The sequence below is a fragment of the Gossypium arboreum genome, chromosome 13 (assembly GCF_025698485.1).
Source record: "Gossypium arboreum isolate Shixiya-1 chromosome 13, ASM2569848v2, whole genome shotgun sequence".
Classification (NCBI taxonomy): domain Eukaryota; kingdom Viridiplantae; phylum Streptophyta; class Magnoliopsida; order Malvales; family Malvaceae; genus Gossypium; species Gossypium arboreum.
Genome location: NC_069082.1, coordinates 127,325,603 through 127,347,953, shown reverse-complemented (window position 1 = coordinate 127,347,953; position 22,351 = coordinate 127,325,603). Strand labels below are relative to the sequence as shown.

The 22,351-nt window shown below is 35.1% G+C and overlaps 3 protein-coding genes across 3 annotated transcripts; 1 reads left to right on the top strand and 2 right to left on the bottom strand.

Annotated features, from left to right (window-relative positions):
- Positions 1 to 4,382: 4,382 nt before the first annotated feature.
- Positions 4,383 to 6,469, bottom strand: LOC108452667 (L-ascorbate oxidase homolog). The gene is made up of 3 exons (XM_017750468.2): positions 6,115 to 6,469; positions 4,910 to 6,016; positions 4,383 to 4,827 (listed from the first exon to the last, which is right to left on the bottom strand). The coding sequence occupies exons 1-3, from the start codon at positions 6,360 to 6,362 to the stop codon at positions 4,527 to 4,529; spliced, it is 1,656 nt and encodes a 551-aa protein (XP_017605957.1). The 5' UTR covers positions 6,363 to 6,469; the 3' UTR covers positions 4,383 to 4,526.
- A 3,361-nt stretch (positions 6,470 to 9,830) lies between these two features.
- Positions 9,831 to 11,819, top strand: LOC108452686 (L-ascorbate oxidase homolog). Its single transcript, XM_017750485.2, has 3 exons — positions 9,831 to 10,165; positions 10,262 to 11,368; positions 11,449 to 11,819. Exons 1-3 carry the CDS (start codon positions 9,918 to 9,920, stop codon positions 11,747 to 11,749), a joined length of 1,656 nt encoding a protein of 551 aa, XP_017605974.1. The 5' UTR covers positions 9,831 to 9,917; the 3' UTR covers positions 11,750 to 11,819.
- A 2,805-nt stretch (positions 11,820 to 14,624) lies between these two features.
- LOC108452553 (L-ascorbate oxidase homolog) lies at positions 14,625 to 16,729 on the bottom strand. Its single transcript, XM_017750350.2, has 3 exons — positions 16,356 to 16,729; positions 15,153 to 16,259; positions 14,625 to 15,069 (listed from the first exon to the last, which is right to left on the bottom strand). Exons 1-3 carry the CDS (start codon positions 16,601 to 16,603, stop codon positions 14,769 to 14,771), a joined length of 1,656 nt encoding a protein of 551 aa, XP_017605839.1. The 5' UTR covers positions 16,604 to 16,729; the 3' UTR covers positions 14,625 to 14,768.
- Positions 16,730 to 22,351: the final 5,622 nt, after the last annotated feature.

Below are 22,351 nucleotides of genomic sequence, written 5' to 3'. Positions count from 1 at the left end.
TTTGATGATGAAAAATGAATATTTTTTGATAGATTTTAATGTTTTGTAAAGTGATTTTTGATGAAATTGCTTAAATGGGATTAAATTGTGAAAAGTGTAAATTGAGGGGTTAAAATATGAAATAAATGAAAATTTTGGGTGCTAGGGACTTATATGAAATTCGGCTAGGCTTGGGTGTAATGAAATTGTATGAATTTTGTGTATTTGTGAATTAAGGATTAAATTATAAAAATTGTAGAACTTTAAGGGCTAAAGTGTAAAAATGTCAAAATATTATTAGTTGACTAAATTGAATGATTTGATGAATAAATGAGTTAATTTTGAATGTATATAGATCAAGAAAGAAAGAAATCAAATTTAGATTGAGGAAAATAAAAGGTTATTGAATAGCCGATCCAGCCCCTCTATTCCGACTACGAGGTAAGTTTATATACAAATTAATACCGTTAAATTAAATTATATATGTTTATTTTTCAATTAACTGCTATGAATGTTGGACGAGCAACACGAACAAGAATTGACAGAGTTATGATATCCGAAAGTCTCGTACGAACCTTAGGAATAGTATAGGATACAAATGTCATGACATTAGGATTACCGAGATGAGATTCCATGTAAGACCATGTCTGGGACATTGGCATTGTATTGTGATTATGTGTAAGACCATGTCTGGGACATTGGCATCGTCATGTGATTTTGTGTAAGACCATAGCTGGGCTATTGGCATCGATATGAGATAACATGTAAGACCATATCTGGGATATGGCATTGTACGAGCTATATGTGATTTTCGAGTATCCTTGTCAATTTCGAAAGGTTTAATGGGCAAAGTCAAGATGAAAAAGAATATGGGATTGAATTAAGTGATACAGGTACGTACGAGATTCATACGAGTATTAAAAAGAGAAGTATTTGATGAATTACATGTGAATTTGAATAGGTTATCAATGAGAAGGTTTGTGTATCTATATGTGCTTATTCATAATTTGCTTATTTGATGGAAATGATGTTGATTCATGATGTAAATTTATTTATATATGGCTTACTAAGCTTTTAAACCTTACTTTGTGTGTTCTTTCCCTGTTTTATAGATTATCGAAGCTAGCTCGGACTCAGGGATCATCAGGAACCGTCTTCACGCTACCGACTACTTGTTGGTACTTTTGATGCTTAGTAAATATGGTATATGGCATGTATAGGCTAGTGAGTTGATGTTATGTTTTGAGCATTGATATTAGCTATAAGATTTGGCTTGCAAATAATGTTAATGTTGGTGTGTATACGGCCATTTAAGTTGGCTTGAATCATGTGTTTGGTAAGTAATATGTGATGTATATATTGCCTTATGTTTTGGCATGTTTGGTATGGTTATATGGTTGCTCTATTGGATAGTTGTAAGTTAGAGTATTATTGCTTGGAAGATGACATGTTGTGGCTTGATTTTGAGATAATGAAATGGTATGTTTTGAGGCATGAAATAGATGATAAAATGTTGAGAAAATGTATAGAGAAGATAGGTGAATTGGTTGGTATTGGCATATTGTCTTGGTATGTTTTTGGTTATGGATTTTGAGTAGTTGAAAAGATGGTTATAAATAGCATGATATGTGTATGTAATGGCATGCTTTGGCTGCCTTTGAATGTATGGAAAGGTGCAAATTGATGTGGTTTAGGTATGCTTGAGGAGGGTGAGAAATGTGGCTTAAACCAAGCCTAATTTCGTTCCACACGGTTGAGCACAGGGGTGTGTGACTCAACCATGTGCCTATTATAACTTGTTAAAACAAATCAGTGAGTTACACGGCTTAAACACACAGGCGTGTGCCATAGGCTGGCGCATGGGCATGTGACTGGCCGTGTTACCCAAGTCAGTATACCCTCCAGTTTTCACACAGCTATGGCATACGGGCTTATGACACAGGCGTGTCTGGTAGCAGTGTGACGCACACAGCCTGTTCACACGGGTGTGTGATCCCTATTGCATGAAAATTTTATAAGTATCTCAAAGCATGTTTTAAGGCCTTGTAAGCCCTAATAAGGGACAATATGATTGTGTTGAATGGATTTTGACTATGAATGCATAAATGTATGTGTTATTATGTGAAATGTTGTGTATTGATCGGTAATGCCTCGTAACTTTATTCCAGTGACGGATATGAGTTAGGGGTGTTACATTTCTCATGTGCTAATTTCGTGAATTTTTTTGCCAAAAGTCCAGACCTAAATTCCTCAGATTTCCAGTGAAGTTTGAGGCCATACTGATACATGCACAAATGGGGTGAAATTTATTAAATTCCAATCATCAAAACTACCAATTTTCAGGCTTGGGAAATCAGCATACTTACAATGACTTTTTGGATGGGATCCTAGCATTTCTGGGTTGAGATGTCTTCATGGCGTTTTAAGATGTATCTCTTAACTTCGAAACGCATTTTGAATCACTCGATTTTGAGTTCAAGAGCTTAACTTATGATCGTTTTAGTGAAGACTACACGAGCAGAATTTCTAAACGTTCGGGCTTTTAATTCAATTTTAAATCATATTAGGTTTGGGTTTTGGGCTTGTGCGCAACTTACTGGTAGCTTGTCTGCAAATTATTGGTAGTTTAATTGCATATTGTTACTGGTGGTTCATCTACATTGAGCTACGACTCCTACTGTTTTGGTGAATCAGATAACGATTACTAAGAAACTCGTGTGTAGCAGATGGATGGATAAGACTTTTGTACTGCTTCACATGAGCATGACATATATAAAATATTGGAATACTAAGGGTTTTGATGCCATGATTTACTATATGTTCTGTTATAATGATGGTTGTATGCTTCATTGATTGTTTGTACGCATATACATTGTTTACATATGTTTAGAATCACATTGAGCTTTTCAAGCTCACTTCTTTAGTTTACTTCTTACAAATAACTCTCAATGTTAGGATTGGGCACGACATTCGGAGGTCTCATCTCGATTTTTATTTAATGCAGTATTTTTTTTCAAAATTTAACCCAAGTTTTAATATGGTTTTTTTCTATTTGGGACTGTAATTTTGGACCGTGGCATGGGTTTTTATGTTTGAATTTCTACATGCATGCAAGTTGGTTAAAACTGAACATGAATGTAAAATTTGCTTAATAATCGCATGAAAGATGGTTTAGATTGAACTTGATGGTTCCACTATTTCCGCTGTGTAACAAGGAAGAGAAGCTTGAAAGGCAAATCGACGAAACAAAAATCAAATTAGTTTTTCTTAAATGAAACTACTTTTAATAATCTGAACTCTAAATTTAGTCGACTTAATAATTTGATGGTTTTTGAGGAATTAAGACAAAAGTTTTCTAAAAAGATAGTCAAAGTAGAAGTTTTAAAACTGAACAGTTTTCTTTAGCCATTTCGATGGACAGTGTAGCCTTTAGATATCCGGCCATAATTTCTAGACCGAATTAGGGAGGTTACACCTCTAATATACCCTTACTTTTGACAAAGTCAGCAACAAGGAATTCGTGATTTCGGCTGTTCCACAGGTTCCAACAGATCACTCTAAATAGCATGTCCCCATTGTGCACCACAGCAAGACATGATCAATGGATACAGATCTATTTGTACAAAATTGGTAACATATCTATCCTAATAATTTCTGCATGCATGCAAGTTATCTCGATTGATAACTAAAAGGTGCAGGTGCAAAAGAGAGATCATTACCCCTTCAACTGGTTACCCAGTGCACCCACTGCTCCTTTGAATGCCGTAACAATTTGAACGTGAGGTGAGTTTCTCTCACTTAAAAGAATCCAAAAGTTGAATCAGTGAGGTAACAATATCTTTAATAGCGATTGATTCATTTCGATTCAAATAAAAATAAACTTAATAAGCTCAAAAGGATATCAAATGCTAGAATCATTCATAGTCAAGTTATCCGACATGAATTTAGTTTTAAAAGTCAAAATGCATTTATGTTCATCATTTTGAAGCTCGAAAGCAAGTGAAATTAAACTATGAAAAAGAACTAGTTCCAAAGAAATTTGTGTTGCATTCGAAAATGGATGTCCTCCGTTAAAAAGTAAGGAAATCCGTGACAAGTAAGATGTGTGACGAAAATATAAACCAAAATACTTGTTGATTGCGGTAAAAATAATATCAATTTTTCAATTAGTAACATTCTTCATCCCCTTTATAAAAGGAATTTACAGTAGACAATATAAATAAGTTTATATTAATATATATTTTAGAAATATTTATACAAGGAATGGTTTCTACTGATAAATTAGTAAGCTTCGTCTATTTCATTTATTCATTGCTTTCGTGATGATGGTTTTTATTATTAACGCATTATATGATTTTAATAATGAACATAGAAATTAGAATTAAAACATGGCAGCAATGAAATTGTTGAAAGCTTGCGCGTGATTTGAATATAAACAAATGGTCCAAAACATTTTATTTCATTAAATCCATTTGGAACTCAAGCTTTTCTCACCCTCTCTCTCCTCATATACCATAATTGGATACAGATTTATAAGCTTATTTAAATTAACTGCTGAAAGGTGGAGGCCTTGGCATGCCTTGCACGATGCCGCAAGTCAATACACCTTCCGGTAAGTTGTACTCATCCTTGAGGGATCGGTTAGGGGAAATAACACTAGCATAAAGCTGTTGCCCAAGGTAATGCCTGTCCCATATCTCCGACCTCAGGTTCCACATCCCGCAGTTGTCGAATGTCAATAGGATTGCTGACCAGGAGTTGGGGAATACCTGTATGGTGTGTCTGCTCACGGCGTCAAGAAGATTGTAGTTCATCCTCTTCTCGGGGCTCCATTTCCCAACGTCCATGCTGCGACAAATCATTATACAACTTATTACTTCAACTCAAGCAAATCACCACATGTATTGGTTATGTTAGAAGCTATACTTACCCCACAGCAAAGAATGAGTAGCCAGACAAGTGGTAGGACTGAATGGCGGTCTCGTGATTCTCGAAGATGATTTCCACAAAGTTTCTGTGTGTCATGTTGAGGACAATAGGTGCCAAAGTTACCTTAGTGTTGTCACTTGGAGGCTCATCGGGAATGGTATCATACTTGAAAACCTTGTCGGCTACGCCATAGTATTCTGCAAGTTTTAGTGGAGTGGTTGGTTCGACATAGGAGACTCCATTAAGAGCATATCGGAGCTTGCCATCTACTCTTTGTGCAGTGTTGGCAAGCTTGATGGTGCGGGTAATGTTAATGGAACCATATTTGTAGGAGCCCTGAGGATTAGGCCTAGCAGCGTTAGAAGTCAAGTTCCAACGGAAGGTACGGAATTGATTGAGTGACCAAGCCCAACCAACAGGTGGTGGTGGCAACTCGGATGAGGCAGCTCCCTTGCCATTCTTGTAACGGATGATGCCAGTTGCTGTAACCTCACGTTTGGTAAAACGGGTAGAGGCCACCACATAGTAATCCCTTGGTTCCTGGTTGGCAGTAACAAGCACACTGAAGCACTGTCCAACGTGCACATCAAGGGAGTCATAGTCATTCTGCATTGTGTGGGAACCCTCCATCTCAACCAATTTCATGGTGTGGCCTTGGAACCTGACGTTCAGAGATGTCTTGATACCCGTATTGCAAATCCTGTACTTGTACGTTTTGCCTGCCTCCATCGTAAACAGAGGTTCATCCTTCCCATCACCTTTCGCAACTTTTCCATTAAGGTGGACACCGTCGCATCTCCCAAGGTTGCGACCACTATCAAGAATCTTCTTGAGGCTGGTGTGTCCCTTGTTGAAAAAGTCTCCCACTAAGAGAGTATAGTCATCAGCCGGATCAGCGTAGGGAACAGGGATGAGTAGACGGCTGTTAACACGGAGGCCACCGAAACCACCAACCGCCTTATGCATAGCCGTCACCGGATAGTAGATGTAGCTGCCAATCTGATCCTTCACCTGGAATTTATATGTGTAATTCTTCCCAGGGGGGATAGGACAGTTGGTTCCCAGAACACCATCTTGCCAAGAGTTCTTCCTATGCTGAATGCCGTTCCTGCAACAAATCCCATTTCCACAGATAATTAGCTAAATTCTTCACTAGCACATAATCATATTAATGTAAAAAAGAAAATACTCTTGGTAGTCGCTTACCATGTTACAAGGAATGGCTCATCAAGGTTATTGAACACATTGATCACAATATTGTTGTTGGTGGTAGAGTTAATATTTGGTCCTGGGAATTGTCCGTTAATAAGAATACCCTTTACTGGCACTCCCAAAGGAGCAATGGTGCCATAGGTGACGTTCCATTCGAAAAAAAGGGTAGGATCTCCACCCTGAACCATAAGGATTGATCCTGCCCAGAGAAATAGCATCGATATTAACAGCAATCGAGCCATCTCCTACCCTTTTTTTCGCCGACCGTAATTTATTAATTATCCCCTTCTAGAGGAAGAGGAAGATGATTTGCTTGAGTTGATTTTGAATTGCATGCATACCTCTCCTTTTATACCACACAATCCCCTCATCAATGCTTCCATCTTAATCCCTTAGAATACGCTCATCCATTCATTTATTTCCTGGCTTTTAGCAAATACTGTTTTTAACACTAATCAATTTGATTTTATCATTCTCTTCTTTTCCATCAAGGATTTTCACATCCACTATGCTGATGGCTAACATTTTTTTTAGGGTAATGGTTACTTTGATGAGAGTTTTTATAGTTATTTTCTTAATTTAAATATATAAATATGATAATTTTAAAATTAATGTATTAAAGTAACATTAACCTCCATTATTATATAATCATTATTGCTAGACACTTGATATTAAGTGAAATTTTATAATAATTAAATTATGACCACCATAAAAGTTCATATTAAATAAATAATGTGAAAAGAAATTTATAATTAACTTTACTCTTTTGGAGAGATTATAACATTATATCCATTTGTGACATCCTATGAGAGAATTTATATTAAATATAGATAAAATTAAAACATTGTAAAGGGTTCAGAGCAAGCTTTGCAAATAAGTGAACATGATGTATCGAAAAAAGGCAGAGATGAATACTAGAGCAGATCTTATAACATTACTTACAGCGACAGGTGATGTTTGATAAGCAAGAGAAAGGGAATTGTGGTTGATGATGAGGCTAAACAACAAAAAAAAGTTGAAAGAATTTTAGAGAGCTTTGAGAATTAGAATACCAAAGTGCCAAAAAGTCACTCAAGTAGATGTGATGGGCTCATATTTATACTAGGTATTTAATATGAGTAATGAAATTAGTTTTCAATTAGAATGGCAATAATTGTTAAGACGGGATGGTTAATGACTTTTTTGGTGATGATAATGATGAATATTGAAGAAGTGTTCACCATATTTTTGAAAGAAAGGAAAAACACTCAATGTTATAGGAGAATGTTAAGAGGAAACCTCCTACCTACCTCCGTATTTAATTTACCAAGCCAAGTTCTCCGAAAAATCCTAAGAGTGAAGACAATCTAAGAACTCTGTCATATTTCGAGGTTATTTCCACTTCTTCTACTTTGGTGAAGCCGCATCTTGTGAAACATTTACCTCGGAACATCTCTTCGAATGCAAGACAATGGATGTTCTCGAACGAGAGTTGTTCATAAATAATGGTTATTCTTATTTGTTCCAAACAAAAGTTGTTCTATGGTAATGTTCTGTTTGGTAGAACTTATTGTGAATAAACACAATTCTACTAAATAGAAATTGTTCTAAATATAGTTATTCGTGAAACACCATTACTCTAAACAAAAGGTACTTTGAACTTGATCGAATATCACACACACAAGTATATGTATCATTACAAATGGTATAAAATATCGATCCCACAAAGAACTTTTACTAATTATAATTTCAATCATCGAAATTTACTTTAATACCTATCCAAATAAATCAATGACTAAATTATATAAAAGAAAATTATAGAGTTCAAATACAAGGGAAATTCAAATAGGCATTACTGTTCTACATCAAAATACCATTGGGATGGTATGACCCCAATTTGTCTAATAACAATAACGTATCGATTTCTCTGAGGGGTCGAGTGAGCACTTTATTCCAAAATCTTCTGAAACTTGTAGTTTGGACAATGAATCAGCTACCTTGTTTCTGTCACTCTAATTTCCATAATATGTTAGTGGTTGCTTGAAAAGTGAATAACAACTCTTTAAGTTTGAGATTCAACTATTAGATTAAACTAGGTTTTTTTTTTTCATACAAAGGAAGGCTCAACTAGCCATAATGCAAAAAATATTAGAGTGTAGGAGCTAAAAATTCCTAATATCTTCACTTAGCACATCAATTACTCTTAGAAGAGTGTCCTCAAAGAAACCAGCACAAAGAACTTAGTTAAATAGATGGATCAGAGACATGAAGATTGTCCAAGGTGAGAATGAGGAAGTGGTGAAAGTATCAGAGACTACAGAGTAAGGTAAGTGTTGTTCTGCAAATCCAAATAAAAGTGGTTGGCTAGAAATATTGATCTGAAAGTGTTAGAAGTTGAAGTGATTCGTTCATCAAGTGAAGAGGACGTCAACGAATTAATTGCAAATCTAGATAATGTGAGTCCAATGTCCTTGGCTATGATGGTGGCTTTACCTCTAGTGAAGTTTGACCTCTGTTAGGTTGTGATGATCATTGGTGCAGGAGGGCTAGTAGGCATTCGGATAAAAGTGACGATGAAATTTCAAGTAACATAAAGGGTGTTAAATTTTGCTCATTAGTCCAATAAAATGAAAATAGGGGTAACTGTGTCAAATATGGTTGTGGAACGTTCAGAAGGTAGTAATGAGCTGTGCAATCGTAGTAGGGAAACAAAGTGTGTTGATGGGCACAACGATAGAGAGAGGAGGTATGAGACAGAAAAGGAAAATGAGCAATCGAGACTTATAGCATATAAAAGGATATCTCAACCAATGTGCCTCTGAAAGGCCTGATCATTGGTATTTATACGAAATAAAATTTACTTTGGCAGAGAAAAAGAAAGCTCATTTTTCCCTAACAATCTGCCTCTATATTTATGTAAGTTTCAATTTGTGATTGCAAAGAATTTGGATGTGTCTTACAAGGGCTTCACAACTTGGCTCTCCATTTTGGTCATCAAGTAAAGAAAAAAGCTCAGCATTGTTGTTTTCAACTCCCACTCTGTGAAACCCCTTATTCTATGCAATATTTTAAGCCCTTTTATCCAAGCTTCAACCCAAAACAATGAGCACAAACCCAAGTTTCTCGTGTGCCCAACATATAAAAGAATAGAAAACCAAAATTTCACATTTAAAAATATAGGAAAAAGAATTTGAGCATGATGTGAATATATAAAATAATAGTGATATGTACATTTATAAATTAATGTATATAAAAATCTATATAAAACTAGAATTTTAATTTTAAAATATAGAAAAAAATTGAGCATCATGTGAATATATAAAATAATATATATTTATAAATTTAGAATACTGTTTATATATGATTTTTTCTAATGCTGGTTTGGTTTCATGTTAAATTCTTATTTGTGTTTTGTTCACGTTTATATCGTCCATGTAATTAAATAAATGGTTATGGTAAGGATTAAGTATTTTAAAACTTATTTGATAAAGATGTATTAGTCATGAAATATTAGCCATCCACACAATGAATGTGCAAATATTATATTAGAACAAAAGAGAATTATAGTAAAATCAAATCGGTTAATGTTAAAAATAGTATGTACTAAAATAAAGTAAAGAAACAAATGGATGTGCTCAATTTAAGGATTTCAAGAGAAAAATTGAATGGTGAAGAATGATTGTATTAGAAGGAGTTGTGTTGTATAAAAGGGTAAGCCAACATGCAACTCAAATCATCTCAAACAAATCTTCTTCCTCTAAGAGGGGATAAACAGTCTTAATTTATAAAATTATATAAGAGAATTTGAAGCCAATAAAATGGCTCCATTGACGATAATAGCGGTGTTTTTCCTCTGGGTAGGATCACTGCTTATGGTTCAAGGTGGAGATCCCACCATTAGTTTCGAGTGGAAGGTCACTTATGGCACTATATCTCCTTTAGGTGTTCCCGTTAAAGGTATTCTTATTAACGGGCAATTCCCTGGGCCAAATATTAACTCTACCACCAACAACAATGTTATAGTAAATGTGTTCAACAACCTTGATGAGCCATTCCTTTTGACATGGTAAACAAGAGTACTTTTTTTCCCATTTGATTATATTAGTAAAGAGTTGAGCTTAATTACATATATATATATATATGGAAATGAAATTTGTTGCAGGAGTGGCGTGCAGCATAGAAAGAATCCTTGGCAAGATGGTGTGCTTGGAACCAACTGTCCTATCCCCCCCGGGACGAATTACACCTATAAATTCCAGGTGAAGGACCAAATTGGCAGCTACATGTATTATCCAGTGACGGGTATGCATAAGGCGGTTGGCGGTTTCGGTGGCCTTCGTATTAACAGTCGTTTACTCATTCCTGTCCCCTATGCTGATCCAGCTGATGACTATACTATCATAGCAGGAGATTTTTTCAACAAGGGACACACCACCCTCAAGAAAATTCTTGAGAGCGGTCGTAACCTTGGTAGATGTGATGGTGTCCACATTAATGGAAAAGTTGCTAAAGGTGATGGTAGCGATGAACCTCTCTTCACCATGGAAGCAGGCAAAACCTACAAGTATAGGATTTGCAATGCGGGTCTCAAAACATCTCTGAACGTCAGGTTCCAAGGCCACAACATGAAATTGGTTGAGATGGAGGGTTCCCACACAGTGCAAAATGACTATGAATCCCTTGATGTTCATGTTGGACAGTGCTTCAGTGTGCTTGTTACAGCCGACCAAGAACCAAAGGATTACTTTGTTGTGGCCTCTACCCGTTTTACCAAACAAGAGGTTACAGCAACTGGTGTCATCCGTTACACCAATGGCAAGGGCGCACCCTCACCTAAGTTGCCACCACCACCAGTTGGTTGGGCTTGGTCACTCAATCAATTCCGTACCTTCCGTTGGAACTTGACTGCCAGCGCTGCTAGGCCTAACCCTCAGGGCTCCTACAAATATGGTTCCGTTAACATTACCCGTACCATCAAGCTGGCCAACACTGCTCAAAAAGTAGATGGCAAGCTTCGATATGCTATTAATGGAGCCTCCTATGTCGAACCAACCACTCCACTAAAACTTGCAGAATACTACGGCGTAGCTGACAAGGTTTTCAAGTACGATACCATTCCTGATGACCCACCAGCTGAGATCACTAAAATAACCATGGAACCTGTTGTCCTCAACCTGACACACAGAAACTTTATGGAAATCATCTTCGAGAATCGCGAAACAGCCATCCAGTCTTATCACTTGTGTGGCTATGCCTTCTTTGCTGTGGCGTAAGTATTTGGTCTTTAAATTCTTCTAGTATATAGTCATTACTTTCCGTTTAACTAAATTCTATAATCATTTGTTGCAGTGTCGAGACTGGGCAATGGAGCCCTGAGAAGAGGAAGAACTACAATCTTCTTGATGCCGTGAGCAGACACACCATACAGGTTTTCCCCAAGTCCTGGGCAGCTATCCTATTGTCATTCGACAACTGTGGAATGTGGAACATCAGGTCAGAGATATGGGACAGGCGTTACCTTGGGCAACAGCTTTATGTTAGTGTTCTTTCCCCTAACAAATCACTCAGGGACGAATACAACATGCCTGAGGGTGCACTAGTTTGCGGTGTTGTGGAAAACATGCCAAGGCCACCACCAGCTTACACCTAATTTAAAGCTTATATAAACCTGGAACCAGTTCTGCTTCAAATACACATAAAACGGCCTTTGTAGTGACTAATGCTGACTTTTCCAATAAATTAATTTTCTTGATGTAATATCAGAATATATTACTTCATTCAATAATAAATTCTTTCATTTTTCCTATTTACAGTGTGTGTGAAATTTATTTTATTTTTTAAAATATAGCTTTTTCGTAAATAATATCAATAATATTAAAATACGATATAATGGAAAAATAATACAATCACAATCCAAATAGATAAATATGTAAAACTTACATAAATTAACGAATTATTAACAAATAAAAGTTAATTAATGTTTTTAATTGTTGAATCTATTATTTTATTTGTTATACAAGTAAATTTTCGAATTAATCGAAAATCTCTACTATTTCAATTCAATATATATATATAATGGTTCAAAGTTTTACATTAAAAATATAGTTAAATATTTAAAATTTAATCAGAATTGAAATTATGATGGTTAAATATTAATCATACAAAAATCAACATTAAATAGAAAATTTGTTTGGTATTAGTAATTTCACTATAACAAATGCTCTCCCTAAATAATCAAGGATTTAGGGGGCTAAAATTAAATTGTAATTTTTACGATATTAAAAGTGTAATTTTATAATTTTAATAATTAATATCTTTATATTTTTATAGGATTAAATTAAATTTTCATCATCTTTAAGGGGCGAACATGTAATTTTACTTTTATTAATTTAAAAAGACCTAAATGAAAATTTTTCATTTTAGCTCACCCTTAATCCATCATACTTCAATTAATACTAACAAAATAATCATTAATGCATAAGTAGTGAGAATAGCCTTTATAACCAAAGTACTGGAATTTATATCATAGATAGGATAAAGGTTCACAAAATATCAATTAAAATAAACATAATTCAAGTTAAGAGTCTTCAAAATTATAACCCAAAAACATTAAAATAAAACAAATTTCGTTTGGCAAATAGCTTCTGAAACTGAGGGTTGCAAATTCTTTGATGAGAATTGGAACCCCAATATTATGGTGGTAAATTATTTCATCCCCTCATGCCCTAAGTTTATGGTGATTGTGGCACAGAAAAATCATCATACTAAGAAAAGAAAAAACATGATACTAATTGCAGTAGTGTCACCTGTAGTGCCAAGTCCTTTATACCACTCCCCCTTTTAGTTCAAGAGATTTTCCAAACCCAACTGAAGCAGCTTGGCCAGGAGATCATTCCACAATGCTTTGACTCTTCGAACATTGGCTTGAAGTTGTTGAATGACCTTTTCTTGGGAGGCAATCTCAGCATCAAGATGTTGGAGGATCTTTTGTTCAAAGGCTGAGAGCTGAGATGAAATGTCTTCCTTCGTGCCAACTCCAACAGGCTGAGCCACAACATCAGGAACAGCTTCAGGGAGTGCAACCTGGTGTTTCCCTTCAAGCCACTTGTATGAATACTTCAACTCTATAGGCTTCCTTTCATATTTTTCAGTAGCCAATACAATTTCAGGATTTTGATTATAAAGTATCTGAAAAATAAGTGAAAGGAAAGAAAGATATAACATGGGGTAAACAAAATTAGTATGTTTGATGATTTCCTGAAAAATAAGCTCTCCCAAGTGAAAATTGAATCACATCACAAATCTTCCTAAGCAGAGTAACATCTTCTTTGTAACTGTATTCGTTTGGCTATTAGGAATCCAGTTTCTGGTTGCAATAGCAAACAGGCCAGCATAAGTGGGCTCTAGAGTAGAAGCTTGTGGCTCAGTTGCTTAGGGGCAAGGTAAGATGAACTCCATTGGTGATGGTTTTGACCATTGTATCATAAAATTCATCTAGCTTGACATCTATCAAGCATGAGTGAAGCAATAGCTCCCTAATTTGTGTAGGGCCAAAATTATACCATCTTCCTCGAACATAATCTTTGTGGAAGAGCTTGCTCCAAGACTTATTGACAGACTTGAGAATATTGACATAAAACCCATAAACGCCTTCCTCGGCATATGGTTTTACAAAAGCAACAAATTGTAGCAAGTCATTCTACTCAATGAAGTGCTTCGTTGTACAGAGCTGTTGAAGTTGGCCTGCATGCAGCCAAGTTGCAGAGAAGCAGCCCGAGCCATGCAGTTGCAGTTGCAGTTGAAGTTGATGCTGCTGTTCAATTCCATTTTGTTTTGTTACCTCAATTGATGTTTTGTAACTTAGTTAAATTAGAACTAAGTTGTTAATGTACTGAATGTAATTTTGTTGACATTTGAGCTGATAAATCAGCTTTACAAAGTGTACAAGTTATGTTTTATAAGTTTCAAAGTTACTAAGTGGTAGTAGGTAATGTTTAGGTGAAAATTTGCTTACCTTTGACTAGCTTATGCCTGGTATATGTATTGGCATTATGCCATCTTTCAAGGTTAATGAAAAATCATCAGAATTATTCATTCAGTTCTCTCTTTCTTTGCATTCATTCTTGTTCTTCAAGCTCAATTCTGTTTTGTTTGTTTAGCAAGTATCGAGCCTTCTAGCTCAAGAAACTGCTAACTTCACTCATCTCTCATCCAAAATACCAACAAGCAAATATCTGTTGGTGCAGACAGTTGACAAAATTGTTTGCTCTTTCTTTGGCAGTAGTAAATTTCTTGGGAGAATCTTACCTTGCAGGAGTGGACTGAGGGATGTTTAGTCTCCTGGTTCTGTTATGAACCGAAACAGAAAGCAGAAAATAGAAAAGGGAAGAAGATAACAGAATGTTGGTCTATTCATTAATTATTTTCGTGATGCATACTATTTTGCGATGGTTTTTCTTATTAAGGTATTATATGATTTTAATAATGAACAAAGTAATTAGAATTAAAACATGGCAGCAATGAAATTGTTGAAAGCTTGCGCATGATTTGAGTATAAACATATGGTCCAAAACATTTTATTTCATTAAATACATTTCGAACTCAAGCTTTTCTCACCCTCTCTCTCCTCATATACCATAATTGGATACAGATTTATAAGCTTAATTAAATTAACTGCTGAAAGGTGGAGGCCTTGGCATGCCTTGCACGATGCCGCAAGTCAATACACCTTCCGGCAAGTTGTACTCATCCTTGAGGGATCGGTTAGGGGAAATAACACTAGCATAAAGCTGTTGCCCAAGGTAATGCCTGTCCCATATCTCCGACCTCAGGTTCCACATCCCGCAGTTGTCGAATGTCAATAGGATTGCTGACCAGGAGTTGGGGAATACCTGTATGGTGTGTCTGCTCACGGCGTCAAGAAGATTGTAGTTCATCCTCTTCTCGGGGCTCCATTTCCCAACGTCCATGCTGCGACAAATCATTATACAACTTATTACTTCCAACTCAAGCAAATCACCACATGTATTTGTTATGTTAGAAGCTATACTTACCCCACAGCAAAGAATGAGTAGCCAGACAAGTGGTAAGACTGAATGGCGCTCTCGTGATTCTCGAAGATTATTTCCACAAAGTTTCTGTGTGTCATGTTCAGCACAATAGGTGCCAAAGTTACCTTAGTGTTGTCACTTTGTGGCTCATCGGGAATGGTATCATACTTGAAAACCTTGTCGGCTACGCCGTAGTATTCTGCAAGTTTTAGTGGAGTGGTTGGTTCGACATAGGAGACTCCATTAAGAGCATATCGGAGCTTGCCATCTACTTTTTGTGCAGTGTTGGCAAGCTTGATGGTGCGGGTAATGTTAATGGAACCATATTTGTAGGAGCCCTGAGGGTTAGGCCTAGCAGCGTTAGAAGTCAAGTTCCAACGGAAGGTACGGAATTGATTGAGTGACCAAGCCCAACCAACAGGTGGTGGTGGCAACTCGGATGAGGCAACTCCCTTACCATTCTTGTAACGGATGATGCCAGTTGCTGTAACCTCACGTCTGGTAAAACGGGTAGAGGCCACCACATAGTAATCCCTTGGTTCCTGGTTGGCAGTAACAAGCACACTGAAGCACTGTCCAACATGCACATCAAGGGAGTCATAGTCATTCTGCATTGTGTGGGAACCCTCCATCTCAACCAATTTCATGGTGTGGCCTTGGAACCTGACGTTCAGAGATGTCTTGATACCCGTATTGCAAATCCTGTACTTGTACGTTTTGCCTGCCTCCATCGTAAACAGAGGTTCATCCTTCCTATCACCTTTTGCAACTTTCCCATTAAGGTGAACACCGTCACATCTCCCAAGGTTGCGACCGCTATCAAGAATCTTCTTAAGGCTGGTGTGTCCCTTGTTGAAAAAGTCTCCCACTAAGAGAGTATAGTCATCAGCCGGATCAGCGTAGGGAACAGGGATGAGTAGACGGCTATTAACACGGAGGCCACCGAAACCACCAACCGCCTTATGCATAGCCGTCACCGGATAGTAGATGTAGCTGCCAATCTGATCCTTCACCTGGAATTTATAGGTGTAATTCTTCCCAGGGGGGATAGGACAGTTGGTTCCCAGAACACCATCTTGCCAAGAGTTCTTCCTATGCTGCACGCCGTTCCTGCAACAAATCCCATTTCCACATATAATTAGCTCAACTCTTCACTAGCATAATCATATTAATGTAAAAAAGAAAATACTCTTGGTAGTCGCTTACCATGTTACAAGGAATGGCTCATCAAGGTTATTGAACACATTGACCACAATATTGTTGTTGGTGGTAGAGTTAATATTTGGTCCCGGGAATTGCCCGTTAATAAGAATACCCTTTACTGGCACTCCCAAGGGAGCAATGGTGCCATAGGTGACGTTCCATTCGAAAAAAAGGGTGGGATCTCCGCCCTGGACCATAAGCATTGATCCTGCCCAGAGAAATAGCATCGATACTAATGTTAATCGAGCCATCTCTTAACCCTTTTTTTTGCCGACCACGCCTCCAATATAATTTATTATACTGTTTATCCCCTCTAGAGGAAGAGGGAGATGATTAGCTTGAGTTGATTTTGAATTGCATGCATACCTCTCCTTTTATACCACACAATCCCCTCTTCCATTCTTCCATCTTAATCCCTTAGAATAAGCTCATCCATTCATTTATTTCCTTCCTTTTGGCACTAACCATTTTTAGTTTTACAATGTTGAATCATTCTTTTCTGTTATCACAAGGATTTGAATATTCACTATATGGATGGCTAACCTTTTCTTTAGGAAAGTAGTTGCTTCTATGAAAAATACTTTAGTGCTTTTTTTTAACCTTTTATTTATTCTTTTATTATAGATATAGATAAACTATTGTAATTTTTAAAAATAGAAATTGTATTAATGTGAAACTAACCTTCTTATATGAAAGCTTAAATTATGACAAAAATATAATTTGAAAAAATATAATTAATTTTTTTTCAAGAGTTTACGATACATAACAAATTCATTTGTGACATCATCTACGAGAAATTTTATAATAAATTAAATATTGATCACCAAAATGTGGAGAAATTATTTTATTAACTCTTTCCACCACATTACTCATGATCTATTTCAAATTACTTAATGACATTTTAAAAAAATTTTCCACATCACTCATGGCAACAAATATGACCATTGTTACGGTTGAAGTGAATACTAGAGGTGGATCAGACATGAGCAACAATGACACAAATATGAAGAAATCTATTATGGAGACCTTGCAGGATGTCGAGCATTTTGTATATAACATTCTGATTTTCATTAGGGTCAAAAAATTTGATTTCGAGGCTAAATTTTCGAAGCCGAACTAGTCCAAAAATATTAAATCGAGACATTTACAAGATGAACATGAAATTAGAAATTAGAATTATTAAGTGATTAAATTAGATAAATTATTAAGTACAAGGACTAGATTGAAAGAATAGTAATTATTGATCAAAGACTAAATTGTAAGGTGAATAAAATAAAGAGAATTGATTTAAGAATTAAACAAATTTGTCAGTGGTAATTATGCCAAGAACCTAAGTACTGTTTAGACTTGTTCATGGGTCGGGCCACTCAGCCAAGCTCGAAGACCAGTCTGAAATGTGAGAGGGTTTGGGCAAAAATATAGGCTCGAAAAATAGGCTTGGATAAAAAAATAAGGCCTGTTTAAAAAATGGGTCGGGCCTCAGGTAAGGTATTTTTGGCCTGACCCTACCCGAATTCACTAAAGGACAAAAAATATATGTTTTTTTAATTATTATTTCTTAATGTTTTCTCCCTATTTTGCTACCATTTTACTATTATGTTGCTACTATTTTGTTGTTATTGTTTGGATATTGTATAAAACTTATCTTATTGTTAATTTTGCTATTATTTTAAAGACATTTGTTAATTTTGTTATTATTTTAGAGGCATTTGCTTATTAAGTTGCATCTATCTTAGTGTTATTTAAGTATACATATTTTTAAAATTTATTTTCAATTTGTTGGGAAATATTTATTTTCATGTTTTTAGTATTTTTGATGTATTATATATTTTTTAAATTATATAAAAAATAATATAAAAATTACTATGGACAGGCTGGGTCAGGCCCGAGTTTTAACATTTTTATTCAAGTAGGGCTTAGGCAAAATTTTAGGCCCATTTTTTGGGCCGGGCCGGGCCCGAACCTATCAAATGAGTCTAAATTTTTAATTGAGCCCGACCTAAACCCACCCCGGCCCGGCCCATGTACACCTCTAGTGCTGTTAAACCAAGATTTATTCTTAGTTAGTGGCTTGGTTGATCCTTGCCATTCATTTCTATTGACCATTGTTTAAGCTCAATTGTAGCCATTAGATTAATGAGGAATTAGATTAATTATGTGTATATATATATATATATATATATGTTGAATTGGTGAGAGAAGCAAAACAAAGAAAGAAATTCTTTAGGTTACTCTTCCATTGTCGTCCATCAAATTACTAAGGAAGGTGAACTTTTCACTTGAATTTGTTAAAATCTTAGTTTATATATGATAGTTGATGAACATAGCCTAAGCATTAGAGAACTTAGAGAATGAAAGCTTGAATCCATGAATATCTAGTGTTAAGCTTGAACTTTGGTGGAAAACATGCTAGAAATGAAGTGGGATGTGTAGAAACAAGACTTGATTAAACATAGATAATATAGTCATTGATGAGTTCTTGGGAGCTTGAATGAGATTGTTGAGAACTTTGAACAAAAATGGTGTTTTATAGATAGTTTGAGGCCTTAGAGTATAGTTATAAAGTCGAATTGATTCGAGCGGGAAAATTTTGAGATATACGAAAATCGGACATTAGGGTATAAAAAGACTAAGTTGAAAAATTACATATGTTTAATTGAATAGTTTGATGTATTTGAATAGGCCACTAGCTCGTACTAATAATTGAATTATTTGAACAAAGTTAAGAAACAAGACCGGGACGTCAAGAATCCAAGGATGAAAAATGAATTTGGTTTGTAATCTTGTGTTATTAACTCATTAAGCAGCTAAGTTTAATGAATTAATATTAATGAATGTTGTCATAAAAGGCATGTTAGCTTAATTGACTTTGATGGCAATGGTTGTGATGATATTCATATGTGTATATATTTGTGATGTGGATTATGATCATGAAAATATTACGAAAGGGGTTAAAGATATGTAAATTTATGTTTAATGATGTTAAGAATGAGAACTATTTTAGCATTTCGGTGTAATGAGTATTAGGACACATCACTAACTCTAATTCTTTGTTGGGTTATTAGGTAATTTAATATACTAATCTGCGTATTCACCGTTGAATCTAAAATCTATTAATAGTGTCGAAACCACCCTTTTTATTCAAATATTTTAAAATTTTTTAAAAAAGGAGGAAATCGACTATTTGGGAAATAGAAATATGGAGTCGCCACCGATCCTTTTATTTTGGTGTGATCGGGTCACCTAAGAATTTGGTTATTTTAATAAAACATTTTCGGTTTACTAAAACACCGATTATGGTCTACGAAAGTGTGAGAAAATGGGCTCGGGAGTCGGTTACGTATGAGGAAGGGTTAGCACCCTCACTACGCCCAAAATTGGTACCAAATCGATTAAATACTGTCCTTGTGTCTAAATTAAAAGTTTTTGAAATGTGGTTCCTTTTATAACGTTTGAGTAATCCGAGTTAGTTGTCAAAATTTCTTGTTTCGATGTCCGAAAGTATGTAATTTGAGAATTACCGAAGGATGCTCAATTATTTAGTCCAACAAAAAATCGAAACCCAGCACAGTAGGGTACGATTCCTTGAATTTCCAAATATTGACCATTGCCTTACTTTATAAAATATGTGTGAAAATTCCGAGGAGATATTCGATTATTTTGGGCAAATGAAAAAGCGCAACCCAACACGATAGGGCTCGATTCTCAAATCGCCAAACATCCAACATCACCTTCATTTTGAAAGATTTTAGAAAATGTGAAGGAAATTCCGAAAGGATTTTCAATTGTTTCGGACCAATGAAAAAGCGCAACCCAGCACGATAGGGTACGGTTCTCAAATCGCCAAACATTGAATATCATCATCGTTTTTAAGTATTTATATTTTTTATTTTTTATTTTTTAAAAACATGAGTGATAATACAAAAGAATATTCGATCGTTTTGAACAAACGAGAAATCACAGCCCAGCACGATAGGGCATGATTCTCGAATTGTCAAACGCCGAATATAGCTTTCGTTTTAAATAATTTTTAGAAGACATGAATGAAATTTTGAAGGGATGCTCGATTACTTTGGACAAACGCAAAATTGCAACCCAACACGTTAGGGCACGATTCCGCGAATTGCTAAGTATCGAATCTCGTCTTCGTTTTGAAGAATTTTAAAAGACGCGAGTGAAATTTCAAAGTGATATTCGATTATTTTGAGCAAACACGAAATTGCAACCCAACACGTTAGGGCACGATTCCGCGAATTGCCAAACATCGAATCTCGTCTTCGTTTTGAAGAACTTTTGAATGAATGATTATAAAGCTAGCTTAAGACCTATAAATTCGATTTGAAATAGGACAAAATTAATCATAAAATTTGGATTTTATAAAACCACATTTCGAAAATCAAATAAAATCGGTGGATGGGGTAAACGTGCATATGAGATACAATCGATTAAAAATAAAAAAAGGTATAGCTAATCCTAAAAAAACGCAACCTGATTACAATAGCGCATGGAGGATAATAATACAATGACAAAGATGATAATATAACAACCATTCAAGCGAAACAAAACATACGATAGTATGCCACAATAATAAACAACATATGATATAGATTAACCGATACAAGATATGAAAAATAATATAGCAATTAGCAACCAATGCACTATAAAATGATTTTTAAATAATAACGAATAAATGGGCCCCTACATAAGTCGACATATTTGCATGAAAGCTATAGATAGCTATATGATTTTTTTGGAACAAATATTATAGAATAAAAATTTGAATCAAATTACATGTAACATGTTTTAAACATGAATTTATTTAAAAGTTAACAAAATATATGATAGGACAAAAAATATATGATACAAAAAATAATATGACAAAGACATGAGGCCCAAAATAGATTTATATAAAAAAAATATACACATAAACTTATAAAAGAATGAGATTAAAATTAGTACATATATATAATTTTAAATTAGTTTTTAAGAAAAACATACCTATCCTCATATCAAAATATTTAAATAATAGGCTATATAAAACACAAAAGCAATATAATATAAAGAAATAAAAACATGGATAACGATAATAATTTTATAATTAAAAGCTCTTAACAAAGCGAAAGGTGTTTTAAAATAAAATCTATTAAAATAATAAAGGGTATTAATGCGTATATGTATATACAAATTTAAAAGAGAACACATGTAAATTCCTAAAGAACGATAATGTGTAGATTTAATGAAATATATATATATATGCGAATATATGTACTAATATAGGCAAATGGAAAGATAATTTTATGGAAAACATGTGTGTATAAACAAAATGTATTATCGTGACAAAGTATATGCTAAAATACATAATTAGAATAAAACATTGGATGTATGAAGCATTAGGATTTTTTGTAAAACATATATATGCCTAATAACACTAAATAAATAAACATTCAAGATATACAAGTATGATAATAATCTTACAAAAAACAAATTTATAACACTAAAAAGATTGTCATAGTGCTTGAAAATATACTAGTAAGTAAATAAAAGAAATTATAAAGTTATAAAATAAAAGACCTAATTAAAATTAAACTAAAACACACAAGGTAAAATTGAAACTAAACAAAAACAGTGGAGGGACCAATAGTCCATGCGCGGAAACAACTAGGGACTAAAACTGACAATATACCAGATCCTAAAAGGCTGTATTCAAGCACGGGTCTATTTGCAAACGTGTATAAATTACATAGCTAAATTAATAAAAAAAAAAAATAAGAGCCAAACGAAACATGGTGCAACAGGGAGGGACCGATGCTGTAAATAGACCCTCTTCGCGAAAACGCGCGGGTCGTCGGGGCAGCTAAACGGATCAGATCGGGGCTCCATCCGACGACGTCGTTTTTGAGCCATTGTAATGGGCTTGAAACGGCATCGCTTTTAACCCTTTAAAAGGGCTGAAGACTGAGTTATTCAGCCGAACCCTAGCCCCTTCCCCTCTCTCGTTG

What these genes read in the sequence shown, in the direction of transcription:
- LOC108452667 (XM_017750468.2), bottom strand. Translation starts at nt 6,362, where the DNA reads ATGGCTCGATTGCTGTTAATATCGATGCTATTTCTCTGGGCAGGATCA. An exon ending in GAGCCATTCCTTGTAACATG is followed by an intron (nt 6,017 to 6,114) that starts GTAAGCGACTAC and finishes GATTTGTTGCAG; the next exon opens with GAACGGCATTCAGCATAGGA. An exon ending in TACTCATTCTTTGCTGTGGG is followed by an intron (nt 4,828 to 4,909) that starts GTAAGTATAGCT and finishes GATTTGTCGCAG; the next exon opens with CATGGACGTTGGGAAATGGA.
- LOC108452686 (XM_017750485.2), top strand. Translation starts at nt 9,918, where the DNA reads ATGGCTCCATTGACGATAATAGCGGTGTTTTTCCTCTGGGTAGGATCA. An exon ending in GAGCCATTCCTTTTGACATG is followed by an intron (nt 10,166 to 10,261) that starts GTAAACAAGAGT and finishes AATTTGTTGCAG; the next exon opens with GAGTGGCGTGCAGCATAGAA. An exon ending in TATGCCTTCTTTGCTGTGGC is followed by an intron (nt 11,369 to 11,448) that starts GTAAGTATTTGG and finishes CATTTGTTGCAG; the next exon opens with TGTCGAGACTGGGCAATGGA.
- LOC108452553 (XM_017750350.2), bottom strand. Translation starts at nt 16,603, where the DNA reads ATGGCTCGATTAACATTAGTATCGATGCTATTTCTCTGGGCAGGATCA. An exon ending in GAGCCATTCCTTGTAACATG is followed by an intron (nt 16,260 to 16,355) that starts GTAAGCGACTAC and finishes GATTTGTTGCAG; the next exon opens with GAACGGCGTGCAGCATAGGA. An exon ending in TACTCATTCTTTGCTGTGGG is followed by an intron (nt 15,070 to 15,152) that starts GTAAGTATAGCT and finishes GATTTGTCGCAG; the next exon opens with CATGGACGTTGGGAAATGGA.